This window comes from Lathamus discolor, chromosome 3 (assembly GCF_037157495.1).
Source record: "Lathamus discolor isolate bLatDis1 chromosome 3, bLatDis1.hap1, whole genome shotgun sequence".
NCBI lineage: Eukaryota > Metazoa > Chordata > Aves > Psittaciformes > Psittacidae > Lathamus > Lathamus discolor.
This window is the reverse complement of record NC_088886.1, coordinates 65,219,692-65,245,635: the sequence shown is the minus strand read 5'-3', so window position 1 is coordinate 65,245,635 and position 25,944 is coordinate 65,219,692. Positions and strand designations below refer to the sequence as shown.

The following is a 25,944-nucleotide window of genomic DNA, read 5'->3' as shown; positions in this document are numbered from 1 at the left end:
TGGGTTCCAGGCTTCAAAATAAGACCTCCTCATGAGCAGGCTTTGACACTGCAAATGTCAAACTTGACTTTACTTACTAACTTGAGTAAAACTGCTTTCAAGCGGGCCTGTTCTTCTATGTCCCTATGTGGCCGTATTACAGCTCTGCCCATCGCTACCATGCTAACAATGGCAGCGGTTTCCCAGTGCGGTGCTGCAGCGTCAATGTGTACGCAAGACGTACCAGCATGTGACTGAGCAGTAAACCCTGACACAAGAACAAAGCTCAGAGGAGAGAGGAAAGTGACCTGGCCAGGAGCCTCGTGGAAAATAATGCAGGTGCTGGTTGTCCACAGGTGTTGCAAAGAATGCTGACTTATCTTAGCACAAAGAGGGCTGGAGGGTGGCCTTTATTTTAGGTAAACAGCCATGTCATTGGAGTGCATCTGCTGCAATGATAACACTCTATCCCTGAAATAATTCAAACAATATCAGTGTCTTCCTGGTTTAGCCAGACAGGTGTGGGGAGTTTACACATGGCTCAGCACAACAGAGATTCTAAAAACTAAAGAGCTAACAGAAGATTTTTCCAAAGATGGCAATGGGCTCTAGCTGGCTTCAACCCACGTACTTCTTTCCAGTGACAGGAGATGCCCGGCATCCTGACAGCGAGGGTATTATAGACTCCACTAACGGAGATCACGCCGATACTGTGGTCGAACCGTATATCGCAATTGTTCTGTTTTGCCAGGTGTCACGTTTGTATTACGATTGCAGTATATTTTGTATCACACGGCTGAGTCAGAAAAAGGATCTAGCATCAGTTTTCTTCAACTAAGCAGACTGGATATTAAACGTTACGCCCTGCATGTGTGGAATAGCTAAAAGAAGCTGGTCTGAGAGCATTCGACTCTGACCCAGTCAGACCAATCCCTATGTTATCGTCCACCCTGCTGCTGTTCAGCTTCACCAAGTGAATAAGCAATACTGCTGTGTTGTATCATGATGATGGCTTGAAGGGTACGTAAAGGCAGTTAGGCGCACCTGCGTCTTAAGCGCACCATCCAAGCATCCCCAGACGGATTATTAGAAAGGAATCCGTACAAGACTAAGGTAGATGGCAGTCTTAAGGCTGCTCACAGAGAGATCTTAGACTTCACTTATCATCTTCACAAAACAAGAACGTCTACATTGACTGCTGCTCTCCAGACAGGTGAGTATCTTAATACGCTCCAAGGCTGAGATTGCCCTCCTCTCAGGAAAGAAACAGTGCTCAGATTTCAGTGGTTATCTGCCACAGCAAGACCCCTGGCAACCCCAGGAAGGGTAGCAAACAGTGGTCTCAGAGAAGCACAGACACAGCTATTACCGGAAAAGATAAAGCTGTCCTAGCTGAAAGACCTAGAAAGTCATGCCACAGGGGAGACACAGTCATCACCTTGATGGTCAGTTTTCAGCTGCCAAGATACTGCCACTGTCACGCCGCTACATGAGATGTCACGCTTTTAGACCAGCTTTCCTGAAGAATGGCTTCAGGGATGTTGTAGCACAAAGTAGATGTGGATCCATCCCTTTGCCAGCCCCGTTTGCATGACGAAGAGAGGAGCCTGTCTGCTTCCAAAGAGCAGAAGGGCTCCCTGCCCTGACCCTGGTGGCAAGCGACAGGTTTGCAAATAGCTCTTACCATCCTGCCACACGGCTCTCCCACTCTTTGACACCGCTCCAGGGAGCAGCCCCAGGGGCTGTGTTTTGCCTGCAGGTCCCCTGCCCTCAGCAAGGCGGTGCTGGCCACAGCGAGCAACGGAGACAGGCGGAAGGTCTGGCCTCTGGGACAGGCACACTACCTGGCCCCTTCCTCCCACACCATCGCTGCCTTGCCAGGCACCCGGAGCCCTTGGGCACGCTGAGAGCCATTATCCACCCTCCAGCAGCTGCACGCTCTCCCTCTCCCACCACAAAAGGCAGGCCTGTCCCTAGGAGTACACCTTGACCACAAAAAGAAGACGTCCGGGCGTTCCTCTGACAGTGGCCCCTCAGGACTGCGTTGCAATGAGTATTGTAGCCAAGCAGACATTCTGACTTAAAGCAGACTCACACTGACCTCGGCATTTCCTCACGGCTGACAATGAAGTCGGGAAAGCCGCCAAGTCTGTGCTCCTTCTGCGTAGTGCTCAGAGATGTTACTGGATAGGCAAGCCAAGCCCTCCACAGAGACAAGCATATGCTGGCGTTGACGCCACTGTCCAGAGCTCTAACCCATGCTTGAGTAAACGGCGCCCTTCTCAGGCACCTTTGGAACGGCCACAGTGAACATTTGTTCCCAGCAGGACACTGCGGCTAACCAGGTAAGGTCTGTGCTTTAGATCTGTACAGGCAGAGGCGGACTGTGAACCAGGCAGCCCGCTGGCTTGACTGGTGTCATGGGCTGGAATAACTGAATTGGCATGGCCCAGCTTCCTCTGCCGATGCAGAGCCCGGGCTTTGCTTTGCCGCAAGGAACAGATCCAACTCTCCTGGGTGCCTACGCACTACTGGCAGCTGACTGCCCACAGCGTGGCTCATCTGGGATGTAGATGTGTCAGTACGTATCGGCCCTAGAAGTAACACGTTTCTAACTCGCCCACGTGTTGCTTTGGGTCCCATTTATTTCTTGTATTTTACGCTCTCCCCTCTTTCTCTGATGTGGGAAACGGAGTGCTGCATCGCCTTAAAGCACAGCACTGCACTGCCACTACTTGTGACGCGATAAAGTTACCGTCCGGTTCAGTAAGGGAAAATACACGACTCTTCAATTTGCTTGACATTTATTAATCACTAGATACAGAGAATCACTGCTGTTCAAATACCAGGGAGTCACCGGTTACGGGGGAAACGGTAATGCAGAGACCAAACGGAGAAGGATGTTTCTCCCGAGTTACAACTTGGCATTAACGTGAATTGCCATGAATGGATCTTCAGCCTGGTTACTAATCTGGAAATTAGCCATTCCGTCCCCAGAAACATACACCTGACTCCCAGTGCATCGGTTGCCCTCCTTATCTCCAGAAATAACATCACAGTAGGTACCAGCAGGCAGCCCAGTTTGCAAACTGACGTTCATATCCCTGCGTGAAAAGAAGTGGAACCTCTTTATCCAGTGCTTCCCAAACAGGTAATTCAAACCGGGTATAGAGGCTTTCTGAACCTGATGCTACTCCCTCACTTTGAACATTTGGCAATGTAGAGGGTGAGCTTTCCGATCCTATCCCCGCTTTGCTCCCTGCGCTCCCATTTTGGCTCTCTAGACCAGGCATGCGAGCCAAGGATCTCTGGCGCAGGCTGGCGCGAGCGCCCTCATCAGGAGAAAAGGCCATTCCCCTTCCCATCAGCGTTGCTCGTCAGGGATGCTGTGCTCTTCTCTGAGGACACGGTCTTCTCCCACTGACTTACCAGTCATCGTTATTGAAAACGATGAAGCCTTTATTGCCGCGGCCAAAAGCTACTTGGTTGCTGCCGTTGTCCCACCAGTTGGAGAAAGGCTGACCGTCCACCACGTTACGGAAGACAACCATGTTCCTGAAAATGCAAGGGATTGCTGTCCCTGGGGCTGCGAGGGCTCTAAAGCCACGAGGAATTCGAAGCAAAAGCAACAACTCTTACTTCTTTTCGTCTCCACAGCGACCTACCGGATTTGATGCCAGCGATGTTCACAAACCCAGTCATTGCCACAGGTAGTGTCTGCGTTGATCGTAACGGCCTTTGTTGATCCATCGGAGTTACTTGGTGGTCCAACCCAGTCATTGACGTCCTGTAGTTCAAAGGAGAAGGTTAAAACTTCTCACTGAAAAATTCAGAGAGCCTATCTGTAGACAAAAGCTAGGTGGGGCGTCCACCTGCTAGATCCCACGTGGGACAGAGAAATCACTTCACTAATCTGAACACGCCAGACCGCTTCTCTGGCCCTCTTCTGGTCCTCCTTCACCACGAAGCTCTGTTCAGCATGACGAGCTTACCTGTCCGTTTACAAAATGTCTTGGCCAGCGAAAACTTGACATCACACGTGTGAACCCATACGGATGAGCGAGCATGAAACCAACTGCCATTTTATAAAGCCTGTTGGTTGGACAAAGAGAGTCACGAGCCATGGGACGAGAAACCGTGCCAGAAAACAGAGACGCAAACAAGCAGACGGAAGAAGCACCGCCCAGACAAGAGCCGTCCTTTACCTGGCGTCCCAGAAGGTCAGAATGGAAGCCCCACCGGCCCCGTGCCCCCGCTGGTTGTCGTGATTATCCACAAAGACCAGGGCTCTGTCGGAAGGCACAAAGCCCCAGCCTTCTCCCCAGTTCCTGGCCAAAAACACAGAGACTTGAACTTACCCTGGCCACCGCTGTACCCAGGCTACCCCAGTGCGTAAGTCGCAACATCTTCATCCTTACTTTAAGTAAGACATCTTTTCTCCATTCCACTTGCGGATCACCGTCCCCAGTCTGGCACCGTATTTGAATTCCGTCACTCGGCCGTTTCCAAAGTACTCACTGCCTGTGATCGGCTCTCCACCCAAGTCAATTACCTGGTACACAGAGGAGAAACTGTGCCCCTGTTCTTGTCTCACAGAGACAAAAAAGGCAGTGTACAGGCCGCAGCATTAGCTCTTGCCTTACACTTGGAGAGAAAAGATTCAAGTATGTTTATTTCTCCTGTGCAGGTCAGCTCAGAGTTGGCAGAATACACGGTGAACACGTGTGAGAGAACACGACTAAAGAAAGAAGAGGTGAAGCTCAAGGGCAAGAAGATGTGGAGGCATTTTTAGAGAAGTACTTAGGGCTGCAGGGCTGCTCCCAAGAAAAGCCTAGCTCTCTCTACAGCAAAGGCCTCCGAAGGAGGGAGGTACAAGAGGTACTAAAGACAAAGGCAAACCATTGAGGAGAAAAGATGGAGATTACCTCCTGGTAAATGAAAGGTCTTGTTCCTGCAGAAAACCATCGAGTATTTAGATCTTTCAGCTTGTCCAGAAATGCTTTAATGTCCTCAGGCCACATATGCTTGGCAGCATCAATTCGGAAGCCTGCTACGCCAATATCAATGAGATGGTTCATGTACTGAGCAACTTCTGAGCGGACATAGTCCTTCTCCAGGGCCAGATCAAGAAGGCCAGACAAGCGACAGTCCCGGATCTGGAAAATGAAGGGAAAAAAAACCCCAGAAGAGTTAGGAGGTGCCACTCTGTCAGCTTGTAACACCTTCCAGTGACATGCTTACACCTTTAGAGCCATGAAATCAATTCTGTTTGTTTGCCATATGACCTCATGCTCGGCATAATAAAGCTGTGGGAAGAAGAAGGAAGGGGGGACGCTGGGAGAGAGGAGGGTTTGTGATGTAGCCCCACTGTCCTGGAGATGGCTGAACAACTGCCTACGGTCGGCAAGTGCTGACTGAATTCATCGTTCCGCTTTGCTTGCGTGTGTGGCTTTTGCCTTCCCTGTTCAGCTTGTCTTTATCTCAACCCCGAAGGAGGAGCGGCAACCTTGCGAAAAGAACTGCCACACGCGTCACCAACCAAAACGAGTCAGTCGCTCAGCCAAGGGCCCAGTTTGCGCTGCTGTCAGGTTTCCATGGGGGCTCCTGATCAATATCAGCTGAGTTTACGAGCTGTAAGAAAGAGCTCACTGGCTGAGCTGAGCACACTGGGCCCACTGCAGGAGCCAGGTCCTGCACGTGCCTACGGGCAACATGTGCGGAGGGTTCTTGATTTCTCAGTACTTGGAACGTTTGGCACGAGAAGTGCCTTTCTTGACCCCATGCTCACTACTTCATTCAGTTGTCAGGTGACCAAGCACAGCTTCGGTGAGAAACCAATGCCTTTCTTTGGCCTCCCTGTAATGTTTACACAGCAGGGTTTAAGAAAAGGAGAACAAAACAAAACACAAAACCCAACAAGCAGACAAATTAGAAAAGCAAGAAAAGAAAAAGCTTTCCAACTTTTGTCCGAGAAAGTTACCTGATATTTATCACTATAACTTTCAATTTCTCCACTTCGAGTTTTACATTTGCCATCATTGAAATCCCAGGCAGAGTACGGCACAGCTGGAAATTCTCTGTTGCCGGCATTAAAGTAGCTTCCGCAGGTAGAATGAGTGCCTGAGCCACCCCCGGAGCCACACATGTGGTTGACGACAGCATCCACATAAATGCGCACCTGGAAAAGCAACAAGTGCATTTCAGTATGGTTTGCAGAGATGGGGAAGGGAGAGACAGAGCTCCACCACATCACCATTCACTCGGATTTGCTGGTCCCCTACAGTTCGTTCTCAGTTGATGCCTCCTTTGAGGAGAGAAGCACTAAATTCCCTCAGCTGATACGGCACTCCTTGCCGTACCAGATACAGATTGTCAGTGCACTTACTCCAACGTTGTTGCATCTGGTCACCATGTCTCTGAACTCGTCTTCATTTCCTGACCGAGTGCAGAGCTTGTAGCTGATGGGCTGGTATCTTTCCCACCAGGGTCTGTTTGGGTTAGTAACGACAATGTTTTCATTTGGAGGTGAAACCTGCGGAGGAAATGGTGCGCTTTGAGGGGAAATCCACTGGGTTTATTTCAAGGTTTTAAGGATCACACCTGCACTCGGCACCTCCGCCCCTCAGGGGCAGGCTCGCGCCTAACCCAGTCTCTCTCACCCACAGCGTGAGCTCAGCTCTGCGAGGTGTCTCTCTTGCAGGCTGGCAAGAAAGAAGTTTGCTTTCGTTCCTGTGGGCTGCCCGGGTCCAGCGTGGGCCTGCTTCCATGGACACGCACATGGCAGGGCTGAAGACACAGGAATTCTTTTCACTGCAGTAGTGACTACTTAGGAAAGCCAAACCTCAATTCTTATGCGCATCCCTTGGAAGAAGGCAAAGAGGAAAACCGAGCTTTTCGGCGGAAGCCCTTCAGAAGAAAGCGTGCCCCTTTCTAACTGATGTGCTAGAGAAACAAGATCAGGCACTGGCCCTGCAGGCTGTGGGGTTACTGCTTCCGTCCTCCCCTTCCCAACCCCAAAGTGACTTGGGGCTGGCTGGCTCTAATTCAGGCATTCTGATTTATTAATCGAATGCTACGCTGCCGTTTCCCGACCTACTCACAGGAAACAGCTTACCTGAACTCCTCCGAATCCATAAGGAGCTAAATAGCGCTCACACTCAAGAGCAATATCGGCCCAGCGCCATTCAAAGAGATGTACGATAGACGTCCTCCCGGCCTGAGTGTTGGGGTTGTACTGCCCCCAGCAGAACCCTAGAGCTGCGAGCAGGAGGAGGACTCGCATGATGCCTTCAGTGTGGGGCTGCGGTCTCTCTGCTGGCAATTTATACTCCTGCAAGATGACACGGTTCCTACCGCAGCTGTCAAAATTCACACAGAGCAGATGCTATCAGTTATAATTTGGCTAGCTGGCTCGATACCCTTCTTCCGTTTTGTTTCTTCCTGGATTGCCCAACAGCTGAAGATAAAACACCTTTTCACAATGATTGTACTTTATCGTAAACCCAAATTCAGAATCGTACTCTTTCCAATCGTGCAAGCATGGATATCCAAGGGATTCCAAGAAGTAACGCACAGACCCTCAAGGGGGGCTCTGCAAGGAAACAGGAAAGGAAGGCGATAAAAAGACACCTGGAACTTTAACAGTGCTAGCAGAAGGAATGACTTTGCCAGCATTCGCAGGTGTCCAGGGCTCAGGATTAGTCCGAGCTCAAACCAGGCTACCTCTCGAGTCACTAACAGAAGTATCGCACAATACGTCGCAGGGCTGGGGGGGGGGGGCGGGGGGAGGGCTGCACCGGGTGAGCCACACTGGTAACCACAAACTGACCTTTTTTCATGTCTGACGGTTTTCTGGCATCGCTGCCCAGTCTCTGCTGGTTTTCTTCCCTCAGTTGCACAGAGCAAATGTTGTTCTACACGATTAAACGTGATTGGAGCTGCACGTGGTTCCCTCTCCAACAGAGACTCTGCGTAACGCTGACCAGCAGTTTCAGTGACCAGTGGTTCACCTGAGTCAAGGAAGGAAACCCAAAGTCAGCTCTAAAGGGATTATTCTCTCTACTCGCAGCAAGGATATAACAACACTCTGAGAGAACATGGAGAGCAGGGAGACCCTGACATTCAAGGAATATCTGTGAGGAAACCAAAGAATCTGCCAAACGGCACACCCACTGCAAGATAAAAGAAACCTCAGTGCACTTTATAGCTCAACTGTCACAGGCATGCTCTTTCTGAAAGTAGCCACGCCACTGAACATGTCACATGCCTTCTTCTCCTTGCCAGAATCGGTCTTCAAGGACAAAAAGCAGAAGCGGGGCCCATTTGCCCACCTGTTCGTTTACATGTCACGGGCCTTATGAAAGGTTTCTTTTTCCACTACAACTATGACAGACTAAATTACTGCAAACGACCTTGCCTACTCGCTGACAGCAAGGAACCTGTAAGATGATTACACATCTTGCGATTACCGGTCAAGTGAGCACAGACCCCTCCCCACCATTCCTCAGTACTAACAAGAGCAACCAAAAACGTGCACCCAGTTAATTTCTACATCGCTGGTCCCGGTGTGCTTCCACTGATGTCATGGCATATCGCTGCCTGACATTGTGTTTCCAGTGACCTGCGTTTGCTCCCGAAACACGATGTTATCAGCCAAAAAAGAGGAAGGACCGGTCCTTGACAGCCGGACGCAACGGGTAGAAAATGATTTCAGGGGTGTTCCAACACAAGGCAGATGGGAACCCAGCCCTCTGCCGCCCCCGTTTGAAAACTGTGTGGTTTAATCCATTTCATCTCCCCATAGAGTTGGAAACCTGGTGGCAGCGGACCCCCGGAGGATGTGGGTTCCAGGCTTCAAAATGAGACCTCCTCATGAGCAGGCTTTGACACTGCAAATGTCAAACTTGACTTTACTTACTAACTTGAGTAAAACTGCTTTCAAGCGGGCCTGTTCTTCTATGTCCCTATGTGGCCGTATTACAGCTCTGCCCATCGCTACCATGCTAACAATGGCAGCGGTTTCCCAGTGCGGTGCTGCAGCGTCAATGTGTACGCAAGACGTACCAGCATGTGACTGAGCAGTAAACCCTGACACAAGAACAAAGCTCAGAGGAGAGAGGAAAGTGACCTGGCCAGGAGCCTCGTGGAAAATAATGCAGGTGCTGGTTGTCCACAGGTGTTGCAAAGAATGCTGACTTATCTTAGCACAAAGAGGGCTGGAGGGTGGCCTTTATTTTAGGTAAACAGCCATGTCATTGGAGTGCATCTGCTGCAATGATAACACTCTATCCCTGAAATAATTCAAACAATATCAGTGTCTTCCTGGTTTAGCCAGACAGGTGTGGGGAGTTTACACATGGCTCAGCACAACAGAGATTCTAAAAACTAAAGAGCTAACAGAAGATTTTTCCAAAGATGGCAATGGGCTCTAGCTGGCTTCAACCCACGTACTTCTTTCCAGTGACAGGAGATGCCCGGCATCCTGACAGCGAGGGTATTATAGACTCCACTAACGGAGATCACGCCGATACTGTGGTCGAACCGTATATCGCAATTGTTCTGTTTTGCCAGGTGTCACGTTTGTATTACGATTGCAGTATATTTTGTATCACACGGCTGAGTCAGAAAAAGGATCTAGCATCAGTTTTCTTCAACTAAGCAGACTGGATATTAAACGTTACGCCCTGCATGTGTGGAATAGCTAAAAGAAGCTGGTCTGAGAGCATTCGACTCTGACCCAGTCAGACCAATCCCTATGTTATCGTCCACCCTGCTGCTGTTCAGCTTCACCAAGTGAATAAGCAATACTGCTGTGTTGTATCATGATGATGGCTTGAAGGGTACGTAAAGGCAGTTAAGCGCACCTGCGTCTTAAGCGCACCATCCAAGCATCCCCAGACGGATTATTAGAAAGGAATCCGTACAAGACTAAGGTAGATGGCAGTCTTAAGGCTGCTCACAGAGAGATCTTAGACTTCACTTATCATCTTCACAAAACAAGAACGTCTACATTGACTGCTGCTCTCCAGACAGGTGAGTATCTTAATACGCTCCAAGGCTGAGATTGCCCTCCTCTCAGGAAAGAAACAGTGCTCAGATTTCAGTGGTTATCTGCCACAGCAAGACCCCTGGCAACCCCAGGAAGGGTAGCAAACAGTGGTCTCAGAGAAGCACAGACACAGCTATTACCGGAAAAGATAAAGCTGTCCTAGCTGAAAGACCTAGAAAGTCATGCCACAGGGGAGACACAGTCATCACCTTGATGGTCAGTTTTCAGCTGCCAAGATACTGCCACTGTCACGCCGCTACATGAGATGTCACGCTTTTAGACCAGCTTTCCTGAAGAATGGCTTCAGGGATGTTGTAGCACAAAGTAGATGTGGATCCATCCCTTTGCCAGCCCCGTTTGCATGACGAAGAGAGGAGCCTGTCTGCTTCCAAAGAGCAGAAGGGCTCCCTGCCCTGACCCTGGTGGCAAGCGACAGGTTTGCAAATAGCTCTTACCATCCTGCCACACGGCTCTCCCACTCTTTGACACCGCTCCAGGGAGCAGCCCCAGGGGCTGTATTTTGCCTGCAGGTCCCCTGCCCTCAGCAAGGCGGTGCTGGCCACAGCGAGCAACGGAGACAGGCGGAAGGTCTGGCCTCTGGGACAGGCACACTACCTGGCCCCTTCCTCCCACACCATCGCTGCCTTGCCAGGCACCCGGAGCCCTTGGGCACGCTGAGAGCCATTATCCACCCTCCAGCAGCTGCACGCTCTCCCTCTCCCACCACAAAAGGCAGGCCTGTCCCTAGGAGCACACCTTGACCACAAAAAGAAGACGTCCGGGCGTTCCTCTGACAGTGGCCCCTCAGGACTGCGTTGCAATGAGTATTGTAGCCAAGCAGACATTCTGACTTAAAGCAGACTCACACTGACCTCGGCATTTCCTCACGGCTGACAATGAAGTCGGGAAAGCCGCCAAGTCTGTGCTCCTTCTGCGTAGTGCTCAGAGATGTTACTGGATAGGCAAGCCAAGCCCTCCACAGAGACAAGCATATGCTGGCGTTGACGCCACTGTCCAGAGCTCTAACCCATGCTTGAGTAAACGGCGCCCTTCTCAGGCACCTTTGGAACGGCCACAGTGAACATTTGTTCCCAGCAGGACACTGCGGCTAACCAGGTAAGGTCTGTGCTTTAGATCTGTACAGGCAGAGGCGGACTGTGAACCAGGCAGCCCGCTGGCTTGACTGGTGTCATGGGCTGGAATAACTGAATTGGCATGGCCCAGCTTCCTCTGCCGATGCAGAGCCCGGGCTTTGCTTTGCCGCAAGGAACAGATCCAACTCTCCTGGGTGCCTACGCACTACTGGCAGCTGACTGCCCACAGCGTGGCTCATCTGGGATGTAGATGTGTCAGTACGTATCGGCCCTAGAAGTAACACGTTTCTAACTCGCCCACGTGTTGCTTTGGGTCCCATTTATTTCTTGTATTTTACGCTCTCCCCTCTTTCTCTGATGTGGGAAACGGAGTGCTGCATCGCCTTAAAGCACAGCACTGCACTGCCACTACTTGTGACGCGATAAAGTTACCGTCCGGTTCAGTAAGGGAAAATACACGACTCTTCAATTTGCTTGACATTTATTAATCACTAGATACAGAGAATCACTGCTGTTCAAATACCAGGGAGTCACCGGTTACGGGGGAAACGGTAATGCAGAGACCAAACGGAGAAGGATGTTTCTCCCGAGTTACAACTTGGCATTAACGTGAATTGCCATGAATGGATCTTCAGCCTGGTTACTAATCTGGAAATTAGCCATTCCGTCCCCAGAAACATACACCTGACTCCCAGTGCATCGGTTGCCCTCCTTATCTCCAGAAATAACATCACAGTAGGTACCAGCAGGCAGCCCAGTTTGCAAACTGACGTTCATATCCCTGCGTGAAAAGAAGTGGAACCTCTTTATCCAGTGCTTCCCAAACAGGTAATTCAAACCGGGTATAGAGGCTTTCTGAACCTGATGCTACTCCCTCACTTTGAACATTTGGCAATGTAGAGGGTGAGCTTTCCGATCCTATCCCCGCTTTGCTCCCTGCGCTCCCATTTTGGCTCTCTAGACCAGGCATGCGAGCCAAGGATCTCTGGCGCAGGCTGGCGCGAGCGCCCTCATCAGGAGAAAAGGCCATTCCCCTTCCCATCAGCGTTGCTCGTCAGGGATGCTGTGCTCTTCTCTGAGGACACGGTCTTCTCCCACTGACTTACCAGTCATCGTTATTGAAAACGATGAAGCCTTTATTGCCGCGGCCAAAAGCTACTTGGTTGCTGCCGTTGTCCCACCAGTTGGAGAAAGGCTGACCGTCCACCACGTTACGGAAGACAACCATGTTCCTGAAAATGCAAGGGATTGCTGTCCCTGGGGCTGCGAGGGCTCTAAAGCCACGAGGAATTCGAAGCAAAAGCAACAACTCTTACTTCTTTTCGTCTCCACAGCGACCTACCGGATTTGATGCCAGCGATGTTCACAAACCCAGTCATTGCCACAGGTAGTGTCTGCGTTGATCGTAACGGCCTTTGTTGATCCATCGGAGTTACTTGGTGGTCCAACCCAGTCATTGACGTCCTGTAGTTCAAAGGAGAAGGTTAAAACTTCTCACTGAAAAATTCAGAGAGCCTATCTGTAGACAAAAGCTAGGTGGGGCGTCCACCTGCTAGATCCCACGTGGGACAGAGAAATCACTTCACTAATCTGAACACGCCAGACCGCTTCTCTGGCCCTCTTCTGGTCCTCCTTCACCACGAAGCTCTGTTCAGCATGACGAGCTTACCTGTCCGTTTACAAAATGTCTTGGCCAGCGAAAACTTGACATCACACGTGTGAACCCATACGGATGAGCGAGCATGAAACCAACTGCCATTTTATAAAGCCTGTTGGTTGGACAAAGAGAGTCACGAGCCATGGGACGAGAAACCGTGCCAGAAAACAGAGACGCAAACAAGCAGACGGAAGAAGCACCGCCCAGACAAGAGCCGTCCTTTACCTGGCGTCCCAGAAGGTCAGAATGGAAGCCCCACCGGCCCCGTGCCCCCGCTGGTTGTCGTGATTATCCACAAAGACCAGGGCTCTGTCGGAAGGCACAAAGCCCCAGCCTTCTCCCCAGTTCCTGGCCAAAAACACAGAGACTTGAACTTACCCTGGCCACCGCTGTACCCAGGCTACCCCAGTGCGTAAGTCGCAACATCTTCATCCTTACTTTAAGTAAGACATCTTTTCTCCATTCCACTTGCGGATCACCGTCCCCAGTCTGGCACCGTATTTGAATTCCGTCACTCGGCCGTTTCCAAAGTACTCACTGCCTGTGATCGGCTCTCCACCCAAGTCAATTACCTGGTACACAGAGGAGAAACTGTGCCCCTGTTCTTGTCTCACAGAGACAAAAAAGGCAGTGTACAGGCCGCAGCATTAGCTCTTGCCTTACACTTGGAGAGAAAAGATTCAAGTATGTTTATTTCTCCTGTGCAGGTCAGCTCAGAGTTGGCAGAATACACGGTGAACACGTGTGAGAGAACACGACTAAAGAAAGAAGAGGTGAAGCTCAAGGACAAGAAGATGTGGAGGCATTTTTAGAGAAGTACTTAGGGCTGCAGGGCTGCTCCCAAGAAAAGCCTAGCTCTCTCTACAGCAAAGGCCTCCGAAGGAGGGAGGTACAAGAGGTACTAAAGACAAAGGCAAACCATTGAGGAGAAAAGATGGAGATTACCTCCTGGTAAATGAAAGGTCTTGTTCCTGCAGAAAACCATCGAGTATTTAGATCTTTCAGCTTGTCCAGAAATGCTTTAATGTCCTCAGGCCACATATGCTTGGCAGCATCAATTCGGAAGCCTGCTACGCCAATATCAATGAGATGGTTCATGTACTGAGCAACTTCTGAGCGGACATAGTCCTTCTCCAGGGCCAGATCAAGAAGGCCAGACAAGCGACAGTCCCGGATCTGGAAAATGAAGGGAAAAAAAACCCCAGAAGAGTTAGGAGGTGCCACTCTGTCAGCTTGTAACACCTTCCAGTGACATGCTTACACCTTTAGAGCCATGAAATCAATTCTGTTTGTTTGCCATATGACCTCATGCTCGGCATAATAAAGCTGTGGGAAGAAGAAGGAAGGGGGGACGCTGGGAGAGAGGAGGGTTTGTGATGTAGCCCCACTGTCCTGGAGATGGCTGAACAACTGCCTACGGTCGGCAAGTGCTGACTGAATTCATCGTTCCGCTTTGCTTGCGTGTGTGGCTTTTGCCTTCCCTGTTCAGCTTGTCTTTATCTCAACCCCGAAGGAGGAGCGGCAACCTTGCGAAAAGAACTGCCACACGCGTCACCAACCAAAACGAGTCAGTCGCTCAGCCAAGGGCCCAGTTTGCGCTGCTGTCAGGTTTCCATGGGGGCTCCTGATCAATATCAGCTGAGTTTACGAGCTGTAAGAAAGAGCTCACTGGCTGAGCTGAGCACACTGGGCCCACTGCAGGAGCCAGGTCCTGCACGTGCCTACGGGCAACATGTGCGGAGGGTTCTTGATTTCTCAGTACTTGGAACGTTTGGCACGAGAAGTGCCTTTCTTGACCCCATGCTCACTACTTCATTCAGTTGTCAGGTGACCAAGCACAGCTTCGGTGAGAAACCAATGCCTTTCTTTGGCCTCCCTGTAATGTTTACACAGCAGGGTTTAAGAAAAGGAGAACAAAACAAAACACAAAACCCAACAAGCAGACAAATTAGAAAAGCAAGAAAAGAAAAAGCTTTCCAACTTTTGTCCGAGAAAGTTACCTGATATTTATCACTATAACTTTCAATTTCTCCACTTCGAGTTTTACATTTGCCATCATTGAAATCCCAGGCAGAGTACGGCACAGCTGGAAATTCTCTGTTGCCGGCATTAAAGTAGCTTCCGCAGGTAGAATGAGTGCCTGAGCCACCCCCGGAGCCACACATGTGGTTGACGACAGCATCCACATAAATGCGCACCTGGAAAAGCAACAAGTGCATTTCAGTATGGTTTGCAGAGATGGGGAAGGGAGAGACAGAGCTCCACCACATCACCATTCACTCGGATTTGCTGGTCCCCTACAGTTCGTTCTCAGTTGATGCCTCCTTTGAGGAGAGAAGCACTAAATTCCCTCAGCTGATACGGCACTCCTTGCCGTACCAGATACAGATTGTCAGTGCACTTACTCCAACGTTGTTGCATCTGGTCACCATGTCTCTGAACTCGTCTTCATTTCCTGACCGAGTGCAGAGCTTGTAGCTGATGGGCTGGTATCTTTCCCACCAGGGTCTGTTTGGGTTAGTAACGACAATGTTTTCATTTGGAGGTGAAACCTGCGGAGGAAATGGTGCGCTTTGAGGGGAAATCCACTGGGTTTATTTCAAGGTTTTAAGGATCACACCTGCACTCGGCACCTCCGCCCCTCAGGGGCAGGCTCGCGCCTAACCCAGTCTCTCTCACCCACAGCGTGAGCTCAGCTCTGCGAGGTGTCTCTCTTGCAGGCTGGCAAGAAAGAAGTTTGCTTTCGTTCCTGTGGGCTGCCCGGGTCCAGCGTGGGCCTGCTTCCATGGACACGCACATGGCAGGGCTGAAGACACAGGAATTCTTTTCACTGCAGTAGTGACTACTTAGGAAAGCCAAACCTCAATTCTTATGCGCATCCCTTGGAAGAAGGCAAAGAGGAAAACCGAGCTTTTCGGCGGAAGCCCTTCAGAAGAAAGCGTGCCCCTTTCTAACTGATGTGCTAGAGAAACAAGATCAGGCACTGGCCCTGCAGGCTGTGGGGTTACTGCTTCCGTCCTCCCCTTCCCAACCCCAAAGTGACTTGGGGCTGGCTGGCTCTAATTCAGGCATTCTGATTTATTAATCGAATGCTACGCTGCCGTTTCCCGACCTACTCACAGGAAACAGCTTACCTGAACTCCTCCGAATCCATAAGGAGCTAAATAGCGCTCACACTCAAGAGCAATATCGGCCCAGCGCCATTCAAAGAGATGTACGATAGACGTCCTCCCGGCCTGAGTGTTGGGGTTGTACTGCCCCCAGCAGAACCCTAGAGCTGCGAGCAGGAGGAGGACTCGCATGATGCCTTCAGTGTGGGGCTGCGGTCTCTCTGCTGGCAATTTATACTCCTGCAAGATGACACGGTTCCTACCGCAGCTGTCAAAATTCACACAGAGCAGATGCTATCAGTTATAATTTGGCTAGCTGGCTCGATACCCTTCTTCCGTTTTGTTTCTTCCTGGATTGCCCAACAGCTGAAGATAAAACACCTTTTCACAATGATTGTACTTTATCGTAAACCCAAATTCAGAATCGTACTCTTTCCAATCGTGCAAGCATGGATATCCAAGGGATTCCAAGAAGTAACGCACAGACCCTCAAGGGGGGCTCTGCAAGGAAACAGGAAAGGAAGGCGATAAAAAGACACCTGGAACTTTAACAGTGCTAGCAGAAGGAATGACTTTGCCAGCATTCGCAGGTGTCCAGGGCTCAGGATTAGTCCGAGCTCAAACCAGGCTACCTCTCGAGTCACTAACAGAAGTATCGCACAATACGTCGCAGGGCTGGGGGGGGGGGGGCGGGGGGAGGGCTGCACCGGGTGAGCCACACTGGTAACCACAAACTGACCTTTTTTCATGTCTGACGGTTTTCTGGCATCGCTGCCCAGTCTCTGCTGGTTTTCTTCCCTCAGTTGCACAGAGCAAATGTTGTTCTACACGATTAAACGTGATTGGAGCTGCACGTGGTTCCCTCTCCAACAGAGACTCTGCGTAACGCTGACCAGCAGTTTCAGTGACCAGTGGTTCACCTGAGTCAAGGAAGGAAACCCAAAGTCAGCTCTAAAGGGATTATTCTCTCTACTCGCAGCAAGGATATAACAACACTCTGAGAGAACATGGAGAGCAGGGAGACCCTGACATTCAAGGAATATCTGTGAGGAAACCAAAGAATCTGCCAAACGGCACACCCACTGCAAGATAAAAGAAACCTCAGTGCACTTTATAGCTCAACTGTCACAGGCATGCTCTTTCTGAAAGTAGCCACGCCACTGAACATGTCACATGCCTTCTTCTCCTTGCCAGAATCGGTCTTCAAGGACAAAAAGCAGAAGCGGGGCCCATTTGCCCACCTGTTCGTTTACATGTCACGGGCCTTATGAAAGGTTTCTTTTTCCACTACAACTATGACAGACTAAATTACTGCAAACGACCTTGCCTACTCGCTGACAGCAAGGAACCTGTAAGATGATTACACATCTTGCGATTACCGGTCAAGTGAGCACAGACCCCTCCCCACCATTCCTCAGTACTAACAAGAGCAACCAAAAACGTGCACCCAGTTAATTTCTACATCGCTGGTCCCGGTGTGCTTCCACTGATGTCATGGCATATCGCTGCCTGACATTGTGTTTCCAGTGACCTGCGTTTGCTCCCGAAACACGATGTTATCAGCCAAAAAAGAGGAAGGACCGGTCCTTGACAGCCGGACGCAACGGGTAGAAAATGATTTCAGGGGTGTTCCAACACAAGGCAGATGGGAACCCAGCCCTCTGCCGCCCCCGTTTGAAAACTGTGTGGTTTAATCCATTTCATCTCCCCATAGAGTTGGAAACCTGGTGGCAGCGGACCCCCGGAGGATGTGGGTTCCAGGCTTCAAAATGAGACCTCCTCATGAGCAGGCTTTGACACTGCAAATGTCAAACTTGACTTTACTTACTAACTTGAGTAAAACTGCTTTCAAGCGGGCCTGTTCTTCTATGTCCCTATGTGGCCGTATTACAGCTCTGCCCATCGCTACCATGCTAACAATGGCAGCGGTTTCCCAGTGCGGTGCTGCAGCGTCAATGTGTACGCAAGACGTACCAGCATGTGACTGAGCAGTAAACCCTGACACAAGAACAAAGCTCAGAGGAGAGAGGAAAGTGACCTGGCCAGGAGCCTCGTGGAAAATAATGCAGGTGCTGGTTGTCCACAGGTGTTGCAAAGAATGCTGACTTATCTTAGCACAAAGAGGGCTGGAGGGTGGCCTTTATTTTAGGTAAACAGCCATGTCATTGGAGTGCATCTGCTGCAATGATAACACTCTATCCCTGAAATAATTCAAACAATATCAGTGTCTTCCTGGTTTAGCCAGACAGGTGTGGGGAGTTTACACATGGCTCAGCACAACAGAGATTCTAAAAACTAAAGAGCTAACAGAAGATTTTTCCAAAGATGGCAATGGGCTCTAGCTGGCTTCAACCCACGTACTTCTTTCCAGTGACAGGAGATGCCCGGCATCCTGACAGCGAGGGTATTATAGACTCCACTAACGGAGATCACGCCGATACTGTGGTCGAACCGTATATCGCAATTGTTCTGTTTTGCCAGGTGTCACGTTTGTATTACGATTGCAGTATATTTTGTATCACACGGCTGAGTCAGAAAAAGGATCTAGCATCAGTTTTCTTCAACTAAGCAGACTGGATATTAAACGTTACGCCCTGCATGTGTGGAATAGCTAAAAGAAGCTGGTCTGAGAGCATTCGACTCTGACCCAGTCAGACCAATCCCTATGTTATCGTCCACCCTGCTGCTGTTCAGCTTCACCAAGTGAATAAGCAATACTGCTGTGTTGTATCATGATGATGGCTTGAAGGGTACGTAAAGGCAGTTAGGCGCACCTGCGTCTTAAGCGCACCATCCAAGCATCCCCAGACGGATTATTAGAAAGGAATCCGTACAAGACTAAGGTAGATGGCAGTCTTAAGGCTGCTCACAGAGAGATCTTAGACTTCACTTATCATCTTCACAAAACAAGAACGTCTACATTGACTGCTGCTCTCCAGACAGGTGAGTATCTTAATACGCTCCAAGGCTGAGATTGCCCTCCTCTCAGGAAAGAAACAGTGCTCAGATTTCAGTGGTTATCTGCCACAGCAAGACCCCTGGCAACCCCAGGAAGGGTAGCAAACAGTGGTCTCAGAGAAGCACAGACACAGCTATTACCGGAAAAGATAAAGCTGTCCTAGCTGAAAGACCTAGAAAGTCATGCCACAGGGGAGACACAGTCATCACCTTGATGGTCAGTTTTCAGCTGCCAAGATACTGCCACTGTCACGCCGCTACATGAGATGTCACGCTTTTAGACCAGCTTTCCTGAAGAATGGCTTCAGGGATGTTGTAGCACAAAGTAGATGTGGATCCATCCCTTTGCCAGCCCCGTTTGCATGACGAAGAGAGGAGCCTGTCTGCTTCCAAAGAGCAGAAGGGCTCCCTGCCCTGACCCTGGTGGCAAGCGACAGGTTTGCAAATAGCTCTTACCATCCTGCCACACGGCTCTCCCACTCTTTGACACCGCTCCAGGGAGCAGCCCCAGGGGCTGTGTTTTGCCTGCAGGTCCCCTGCCCTCAGCAAGGCGGTGCTGGCCACAGCGAGCAACGGAGACAGGCGGAAGGTCTGGCCTCTGGGACAGGCACACTACCTGGCCCCTTCCTCCCACACCATCGCTGCCTTGCCAGGCACCCGGAGCCCTTGGGCACGCTGAGAGCCATTATCCACCCTCCAGCAGCTGCACGCTCTCCCTCTCCCACCACAAAAGGCAGGCCTGTCCCTAGGAGTACACCTTGACCACAAAAAGAAGACGTCCGGGCGTTCCTCTGACAGTGGCCCCTCAGGACTGCGTTGCAATGAGTATTGTAGCCAAGCAGACATTCTGACTTAAAGCAGACTCACACTGACCTCGGCATTTCCTCACGGCTGACAATGAAGTCGGGAAAGCCGCCAAGTCTGTGCTCCTTCTGCGTAGTGCTCAGAGATGTTACTGGATAGGCAAGCCAAGCCCTCCACAGAGACAAGCATATGCTGGCGTTGACGCCACTGTCCAGAGCTCTAACCCATGCTTGAGTAAACGGCGCCCTTCTCAGGCACCTTTGGAACGGCCACAGTGAACATTTGTTCCCAGCAGGACACTGCGGCTAACCAGGTAAGGTCTGTGCTTTAGATCTGTACAGGCAGAGGCGGACTGTGAACCAGGCAGCCCGCTGGCTTGACTGGTGTCATGGGCTGGAATAACTGAATTGGCATGGCCCAGCTTCCTCTGCCGATGCAGAGCCCGGGCTTTGCTTTGCCGCAAGGAACAGATCCAACTCTCCTGGGTGCCTACGCACTACTGGCAGCTGACTGCCCACAGCGTGGCTCATCTGGGATGTAGATGTGTCAGTACGTATCGGCCCTAGAAGTAACACGTTTCTAACTCGCCCACGTGTTGCTTTGGGTCCCATTTATTTCTTGTATTTTACGCTCTCCCCTCTTTCTCTGATGTGGGAAACGGAGTGCTGCATCGCCTTAAAACACAGCACTGCACTGCCACTACTTGTGACGCGATAAAGTTACCGTCCGGTTCAGTAAGGGAAAATACACGACTCTTCAATTTGCTTGACATTTATTAATCACTAGATACAGAGAATCACTGCTGTTCAAATACCAGGGAGTCACCGGTTACGGGGGAAACGGTAATGCAGAGACCAAACGGAGAAGGATGTTTCTCCCGAGTTACAACTTGGCATTAACGTGAATTGCCATGAATGGATCTTCAGCCTGGTTACTAATCTGGAAATTAGCCATTCCGTCCCCAGAAACATACACCTGACTCCCAGTGCATCGGTTGCCCTCCTTATCTCCAGAAATAACATCACAGTAGGTACCAGCAGGCAGCCCAGTTTGCAAACTGACGTTCATATCCCTGCGTGAAAAGAAGTGGAACCTCTTTATCCAGTGCTTCCCAAACAGGTAATTCAAACCGGGTATAGAGGCTTTCTGAACCTGATGCTACTCCCTCACTTTGAACATTTGGCAATGTAGAGGGTGAGCTTTCCGATCCTATCCCCGCTTTGCTCCCTGCGCTCCCATTTTGGCTCTCTAGACCAGGCATGCGAGCCAAGGATCTCTGGCGCAGGCTGGCGCGAGCGCCCTCATCAGGAGAAAAGGCCATTCCCCTTCCCATCAGCGTTGCTCGTCAGGGATGCTGTGCTCTTCTCTGAGGACACGGTCTTCTCCCACTGACTTACCAGTCATCGTTATTGAAAACGATGAAGCCTTTATTGCCGCGGCCAAAAGCTACTTGGTTGCTGCCGTTGTCCCACCAGTTGGAGAAAGGCTGACCGTCCACCACGTTACGGAAGACAACCATGTTCCTGAAAATGCAAGGGATTGCTGTCCCTGGGGCTGCGAGGGCTCTAAAGCCACGAGGAATTCGAAGCAAAAGCAACAACTCTTACTTCTTTTCGTCTCCACAGCGACCTACCGGATTTGATGCCAGCGATGTTCACAAACCCAGTCATTGCCACAGGTAGTGTCTGCGTTGATCGTAACGGCCTTTGTTGATCCATCGGAGTTACTTGGTGGTCCAACCCAGTCATTGACGTCCTGTAGTTCAAAGGAGAAGGTTAAAACTTCTCACTGAAAAATTCAGAGAGCCTATCTGTAGACAAAAGCTAGGTGGGGCGTCCACCTGCTAGATCCCACGTGGGACAGAGAAATCACTTCACTAATCTGAACACGCCAGACCGCTTCTCTGGCCCTCTTCTGGTCCTCCTTCACCACGAAGCTCTGTTCAGCATGACGAGCTTACCTGTCCGTTTACAAAATGTCTTGGCCAGCGAAAACTTGACATCACACGTGTGAACCCATACGGATGAGCGAGCATGAAACCAACTGCCATTTTATAAAGCCTGTTGGTTGGACAAAGAGAGTCACGAGCCATGGGACGAGAAACCGTGCCAGAAAACAGAGACGCAAACAAGCAGACGGAAGAAGCACCGCCCAGACAAGAGCCGTCCTTTACCTGGCGTCCCAGAAGGTCAGAATGGAAGCCCCACCGGCCCCGTGCCCCCGCTGGTTGTCGTGATTATCCACAAAGACCAGGGCTCTGTCGGAAGGCACAAAGCCCCAGCCTTCTCCCCAGTTCCTGGCCAAAAACACAGAGACTTGAACTTACCCTGGCCACCGCTGTACCCAGGCTACCCCAGTGCGTAAGTCGCAACATCTTCATCCTTACTTTAAGTAAGACATCTTTTCTCCATTCCACTTGCGGATCACCGTCCCCAGTCTGGCACCGTATTTGAATTCCGTCACTCGGCCGTTTCCAAAGTACTCACTGCCTGTGATCGGCTCTCCACCCAAGTCAATTACCTGGTACACAGAGGAGAAACTGTGCCCCTGTTCTTGTCTCACAGAGACAAAAAAGGCAGTGTACAGGCCGCAGCATTAGCTCTTGCCTTACACTTGGAGAGAAAAGATTCAAGTATGTTTATTTCTCCTGTGCAGGTCAGCTCAGAGTTGGCAGAATACACGGTGAACACGTGTGAGAGAACACGACTAAAGAAAGAAGAGGTGAAGCTCAAGGGCAAGAAGATGTGGAGGCATTTTTAGAGAAGTACTTAGGGCTGCAGGGCTGCTCCCAAGAAAAGCCTAGCTCTCTCTACAGCAAAGGCCTCCGAAGGAGGGAGGTACAAGAGGTACTAAAGACAAAGGCAAACCATTGAGGAGAAAAGATGGAGATTACCTCCTGGTAAATGAAAGGTCTTGTTCCTGCAGAAAACCATCGAGTATTTAGATCTTTCAGCTTGTCCAGAAATGCTTTAATGTCCTCAGGCCACATATGCTTGGCAGCATCAATTCGGAAGCCTGCTACGCCAATATCAATGAGATGGTTCATGTACTGAGCAACTTCTGAGCGGACATAGTCCTTCTCCAGGGCCAGATCAAGAAGGCCAGACAAGCGACAGTCCCGGATCTGGAAAATGAAGGGAAAAAAAACCCCAGAAGAGTTAGGAGGTGCCACTCTGTCAGCTTGTAACACCTTCCAGTGAAATGCTTACACCTTTAGAGCCATGAAATCAATTCTGTTTGTTTGCCATATGACCTCATGCTCGGCATAATAAAGCTGTGGGAAGAAGAAGGAAGGGGGGACGCTGGGAGAGAGGAGGGTTTGTGATGTAGCCCCACTGTCCTGGAGATGGCTGAACAACTGCCTACGGTCGGCAAGTGCTGACTGAATTCATCGTTCCGCTTTGCTTGCGTGTGTGGCTTTTGCCTTCCCTGTTCAGCTTGTCTTTATCTCAACCCCGAAGGAGGAGCGGCAACCTTGCGAAAAGAACTGCCACACGCGTCACCAACCAAAACGAGTCAGTCGCTCAGCCAAGGGCCCAGTTTGCGCTGCTGTCAGGTTTCCATGGGGGCTCCTGATCAATATCAGCTGAGTTTACGAGCTGTAAGAAAGAGCTCACTGGCTGAGCTGAGCACACTGGGCCCACTGCAGGAGCCAGGTCCTGCACGTGCCTACGGGCAACATGTGCGGAGGGTTCTTGATTTCTCAGTACTTGGAACGTTTGGCACGAGAAGTGCCTTTCTTGACCCCATGCTCACTACTTCATTCAGTTGTCAGGTGACCAAGCACAGCTTCGGTGAGAAACCAATGCCTTTCTTTGGCCTCCCTGTAATGTTTACACAGCAGGGTTTAAGAAAAGGAGAACAAAACAAAACACAAAACCCAACAAGCAGACAAATTAGAAAAGCAAGAAAAGAAAAAGCTTTCCAACTTTTGTCCGAGAAAGTTACCTGATATTTATCACTATAACTTTCAATTTCTCCACTTCGAGTTTTACATTTGCCATCATTGAAATCCCAGGCAGAGTACGGCACAGCTGGAAATTCTCTGTTGCCGGCATTAAAGTAGCTTCCGCAGGTAGAATGAGTGCCTGAGCCACCCCCGGAGCCACACATGTGGTTGACGACAGCATCCACATAAATGCGCACCTGGAAAAGCAACAAGTGCATTTCAGTATGGTTTGCAGAGATGGGGAAGGGAGAGACAGAGCTCCACCACATCACCATTCACTCGGATTTGCTGGTCCCCTACAGTTCGTTCTCAGTTGATGCCTCCTTTGAGGAGAGAAGCACTAAATTCCCTCAGCTGATACGGCACTCCTTGCCGTACCAGATACAGATTGTCAGTGCACTTACTCCAACGTTGTTGCATCTGGTCACCATGTCTCTGAACTCGTCTTCATTTCCTGACCGAGTGCAGAGCTTGTAGCTGATGGGCTGGTATCTTTCCCACCAGGGTCTGTTTGGGTTAGTAACGACAATGTTTTCATTTGGAGGTGAAACCTGCGGAGGAAATGGTGCGCTTTGAGGGGAAATCCACTGGGTTTATTTCAAGGTTTTAAGGATCACACCTGCACTCGGCACCTCCGCCCCTCAGGGGCAGGCTCGCGCCTAACCCAGTCTCTCTCACCCACAGCGTGAGCTCAGCTCTGCGAGGTGTCTCTCTTGCAGGCTGGCAAGAAAGAAGTTTGCTTTCGTTCCTGTGGGCTGCCCGGGTCCAGCGTGGGCCTGCTTCCATGGACACGCACATGGCAGGGCTGAAGACACAGGAATTCTTTTCACTGCAGTAGTGACTACTTAGGAAAGCCAAACCTCAATTCTTATGCGCATCCCTTGGAAGAAGGCAAAGAGGAAAACCGAGCTTTTCGGCGGAAGCCCTTCAGAAGAAAGCGTGCCCCTTTCTAACTGATGTGCTAGAGAAACAAGATCAGGCACTGGCCCTGCAGGCTGTGGGGTTACTGCTTCCGTCCTCCCCTTCCCAACCCCAAAGTGACTTGGGGCTGGCTGGCTCTAATTCAGGCATTCTGATTTATTAATCGAATGCTACGCTGCCGTTTCCCGACCTACTCACAGGAAACAGCTTACCTGAACTCCTCCGAATCCATAAGGAGCTAAATAGCGCTCACACTCAAGAGCAATATCGGCCCAGCGCCATTCAAAGAGATGTACGATAGACGTCCTCCCGGCCTGAGTGTTGGGGTTGTACTGCCCCCAGCAGAACCCTAGAGCTGCGAGCAGGAGGAGGACTCGCATGATGCCTTCAGTGTGGGGCTGCGGTCTCTCTGCTGGCAATTTATACTCCTGCAAGATGACACGGTTCCTACCGCAGCTGTCAAAATTCACACAGAGCAGATGCTATCAGTTATTATTTGGCTAGCTGGCTCGATACCCTTCTTCCGTTTTGTTTCTTCCTGGATTGCCCAACAGCTGAAGATAAAACACCTTTTCACAATGACTGTACTTTATCGTAAACCCAAATTCAGAATCGTACTCTTTCCAATCGTGCAAGCATGGATATCCAAGGGATTCCAAGAAGTAACGCACAGACCCTCAAGGGGGGCTCTGCAAGGAAACAGGAAAGGAAGGCGATAAAAAGACACCTGGAACTTTAACAGTGCTAGCAGAAGGAATGACTTTGCCAGCATTCGCAGGTGTCCAGGGCTCAGGATTAGTCCGAGCTCAAACCAGGCTACCTCTCGAGTCACTAACAGAAGTATCGCACAATACGTCGCAGGGCTGGGGGGGGGGCGGGGGGAGGGCTGCACCGGGTGAGCCACACTGGTAACCACAAACTGACCTTTTTTCATGTCTGACGGTTTTCTGGCATCGCTGCCCAGTCTCTGCTGGTTTTCTTCCCTCAGTTGCACAGAGCAAATGTTGTTCTACACGATTAAACGTGATTGGAGCTGCACGTGGTTCCCTCTCCAACAGAGACTCTGCGTAACGCTGACCAGCAGTTTCAGTGACCAGTGGTTCACCTGAGTCAAGGAAGGAAACCCAAAGTCAGCTCTAAAGGGATTATTCTCTCTACTCGCAGCAAGGATATAACAACACTCTGAGAGAACATGGAGAGCAGGGAGACCCTGACATTCAAGGAATATCTGTGAGGAAACCAAAGAATCTGCCAAACGGCACACCCACTGCAAGATAAAAGAAACCTCAGTGCACTTTATAGCTCAACTGTCACAGGCATGCTCTTTCTGAAAGTAGCCACGCCACTGAACATGTCACATGCCTTCTTCTCCTTGCCAGAATCGGTCTTCAAGGACAAAAAGCAGAAGCGGGGCCCATTTGCCC

At 50.5% G+C, this 25,944-nt stretch overlaps 3 protein-coding genes across 6 annotated transcripts; all 3 read right to left on the bottom strand.

Moving 5' to 3' along the window:
- Positions 1 to 2,766: 2,766 nt before the first annotated feature.
- Positions 2,767 to 7,986, bottom strand: LOC136009615 (pancreatic alpha-amylase-like). Of its 2 annotated transcripts, XM_065669602.1 has the most exons (11): positions 7,808 to 7,986; positions 7,094 to 7,337; positions 6,365 to 6,511; positions 5,960 to 6,157; positions 4,905 to 5,135; positions 4,398 to 4,531; positions 4,185 to 4,307; positions 3,972 to 4,071; positions 3,645 to 3,766; positions 3,409 to 3,534; positions 2,767 to 3,083 (listed from the first exon to the last, which is right to left on the bottom strand). In XM_065669602.1, the coding sequence occupies exons 2-11, from the start codon at positions 7,259 to 7,261 to the stop codon at positions 2,894 to 2,896; spliced, it is 1,539 nt and encodes a 512-aa protein (XP_065525674.1). In that variant the 5' UTR covers positions 7,262 to 7,337; positions 7,808 to 7,986; the 3' UTR covers positions 2,767 to 2,893. The 2 variants fall into 2 exon arrangements, with proteins under 2 accessions (XP_065525674.1, XP_065525675.1); XM_065669603.1 differs by lacking the exons at positions 7,094 to 7,337; positions 7,808 to 7,986 and adding an exon at positions 6,639 to 6,807.
- Positions 7,987 to 11,585: 3,599 nt separating this feature from the next.
- Positions 11,586 to 16,806, bottom strand: LOC136009614 (pancreatic alpha-amylase-like). Of its 2 annotated transcripts, XM_065669599.1 has the most exons (11): positions 16,628 to 16,806; positions 15,913 to 16,156; positions 15,184 to 15,330; positions 14,779 to 14,976; positions 13,724 to 13,954; positions 13,217 to 13,350; positions 13,004 to 13,126; positions 12,791 to 12,890; positions 12,464 to 12,585; positions 12,228 to 12,353; positions 11,586 to 11,902 (listed from the first exon to the last, which is right to left on the bottom strand). In XM_065669599.1, the coding sequence occupies exons 2-11, from the start codon at positions 16,078 to 16,080 to the stop codon at positions 11,713 to 11,715; spliced, it is 1,539 nt and encodes a 512-aa protein (XP_065525671.1). In that variant the 5' UTR covers positions 16,081 to 16,156; positions 16,628 to 16,806; the 3' UTR covers positions 11,586 to 11,712. The 2 variants fall into 2 exon arrangements, with proteins under 2 accessions (XP_065525671.1, XP_065525673.1); XM_065669601.1 differs by lacking the exons at positions 15,913 to 16,156; positions 16,628 to 16,806 and adding an exon at positions 15,458 to 15,626.
- Positions 16,807 to 20,405: 3,599 nt separating this feature from the next.
- On the bottom strand, positions 20,406 to 25,623 carry LOC136009613 (pancreatic alpha-amylase-like). Of its 2 annotated transcripts, XM_065669597.1 has the most exons (11): positions 25,445 to 25,623; positions 24,733 to 24,976; positions 24,004 to 24,150; positions 23,599 to 23,796; positions 22,544 to 22,774; positions 22,037 to 22,170; positions 21,824 to 21,946; positions 21,611 to 21,710; positions 21,284 to 21,405; positions 21,048 to 21,173; positions 20,406 to 20,722 (listed from the first exon to the last, which is right to left on the bottom strand). In XM_065669597.1, exons 2-11 carry the CDS (start codon positions 24,898 to 24,900, stop codon positions 20,533 to 20,535), a joined length of 1,539 nt encoding a protein of 512 aa, XP_065525669.1. In that variant the 5' UTR covers positions 24,901 to 24,976; positions 25,445 to 25,623; the 3' UTR covers positions 20,406 to 20,532. The 2 variants fall into 2 exon arrangements, with proteins under 2 accessions (XP_065525669.1, XP_065525670.1); XM_065669598.1 differs by lacking the exons at positions 24,733 to 24,976; positions 25,445 to 25,623 and adding an exon at positions 24,278 to 24,446.
- Positions 25,624 to 25,944: the final 321 nt, after the last annotated feature.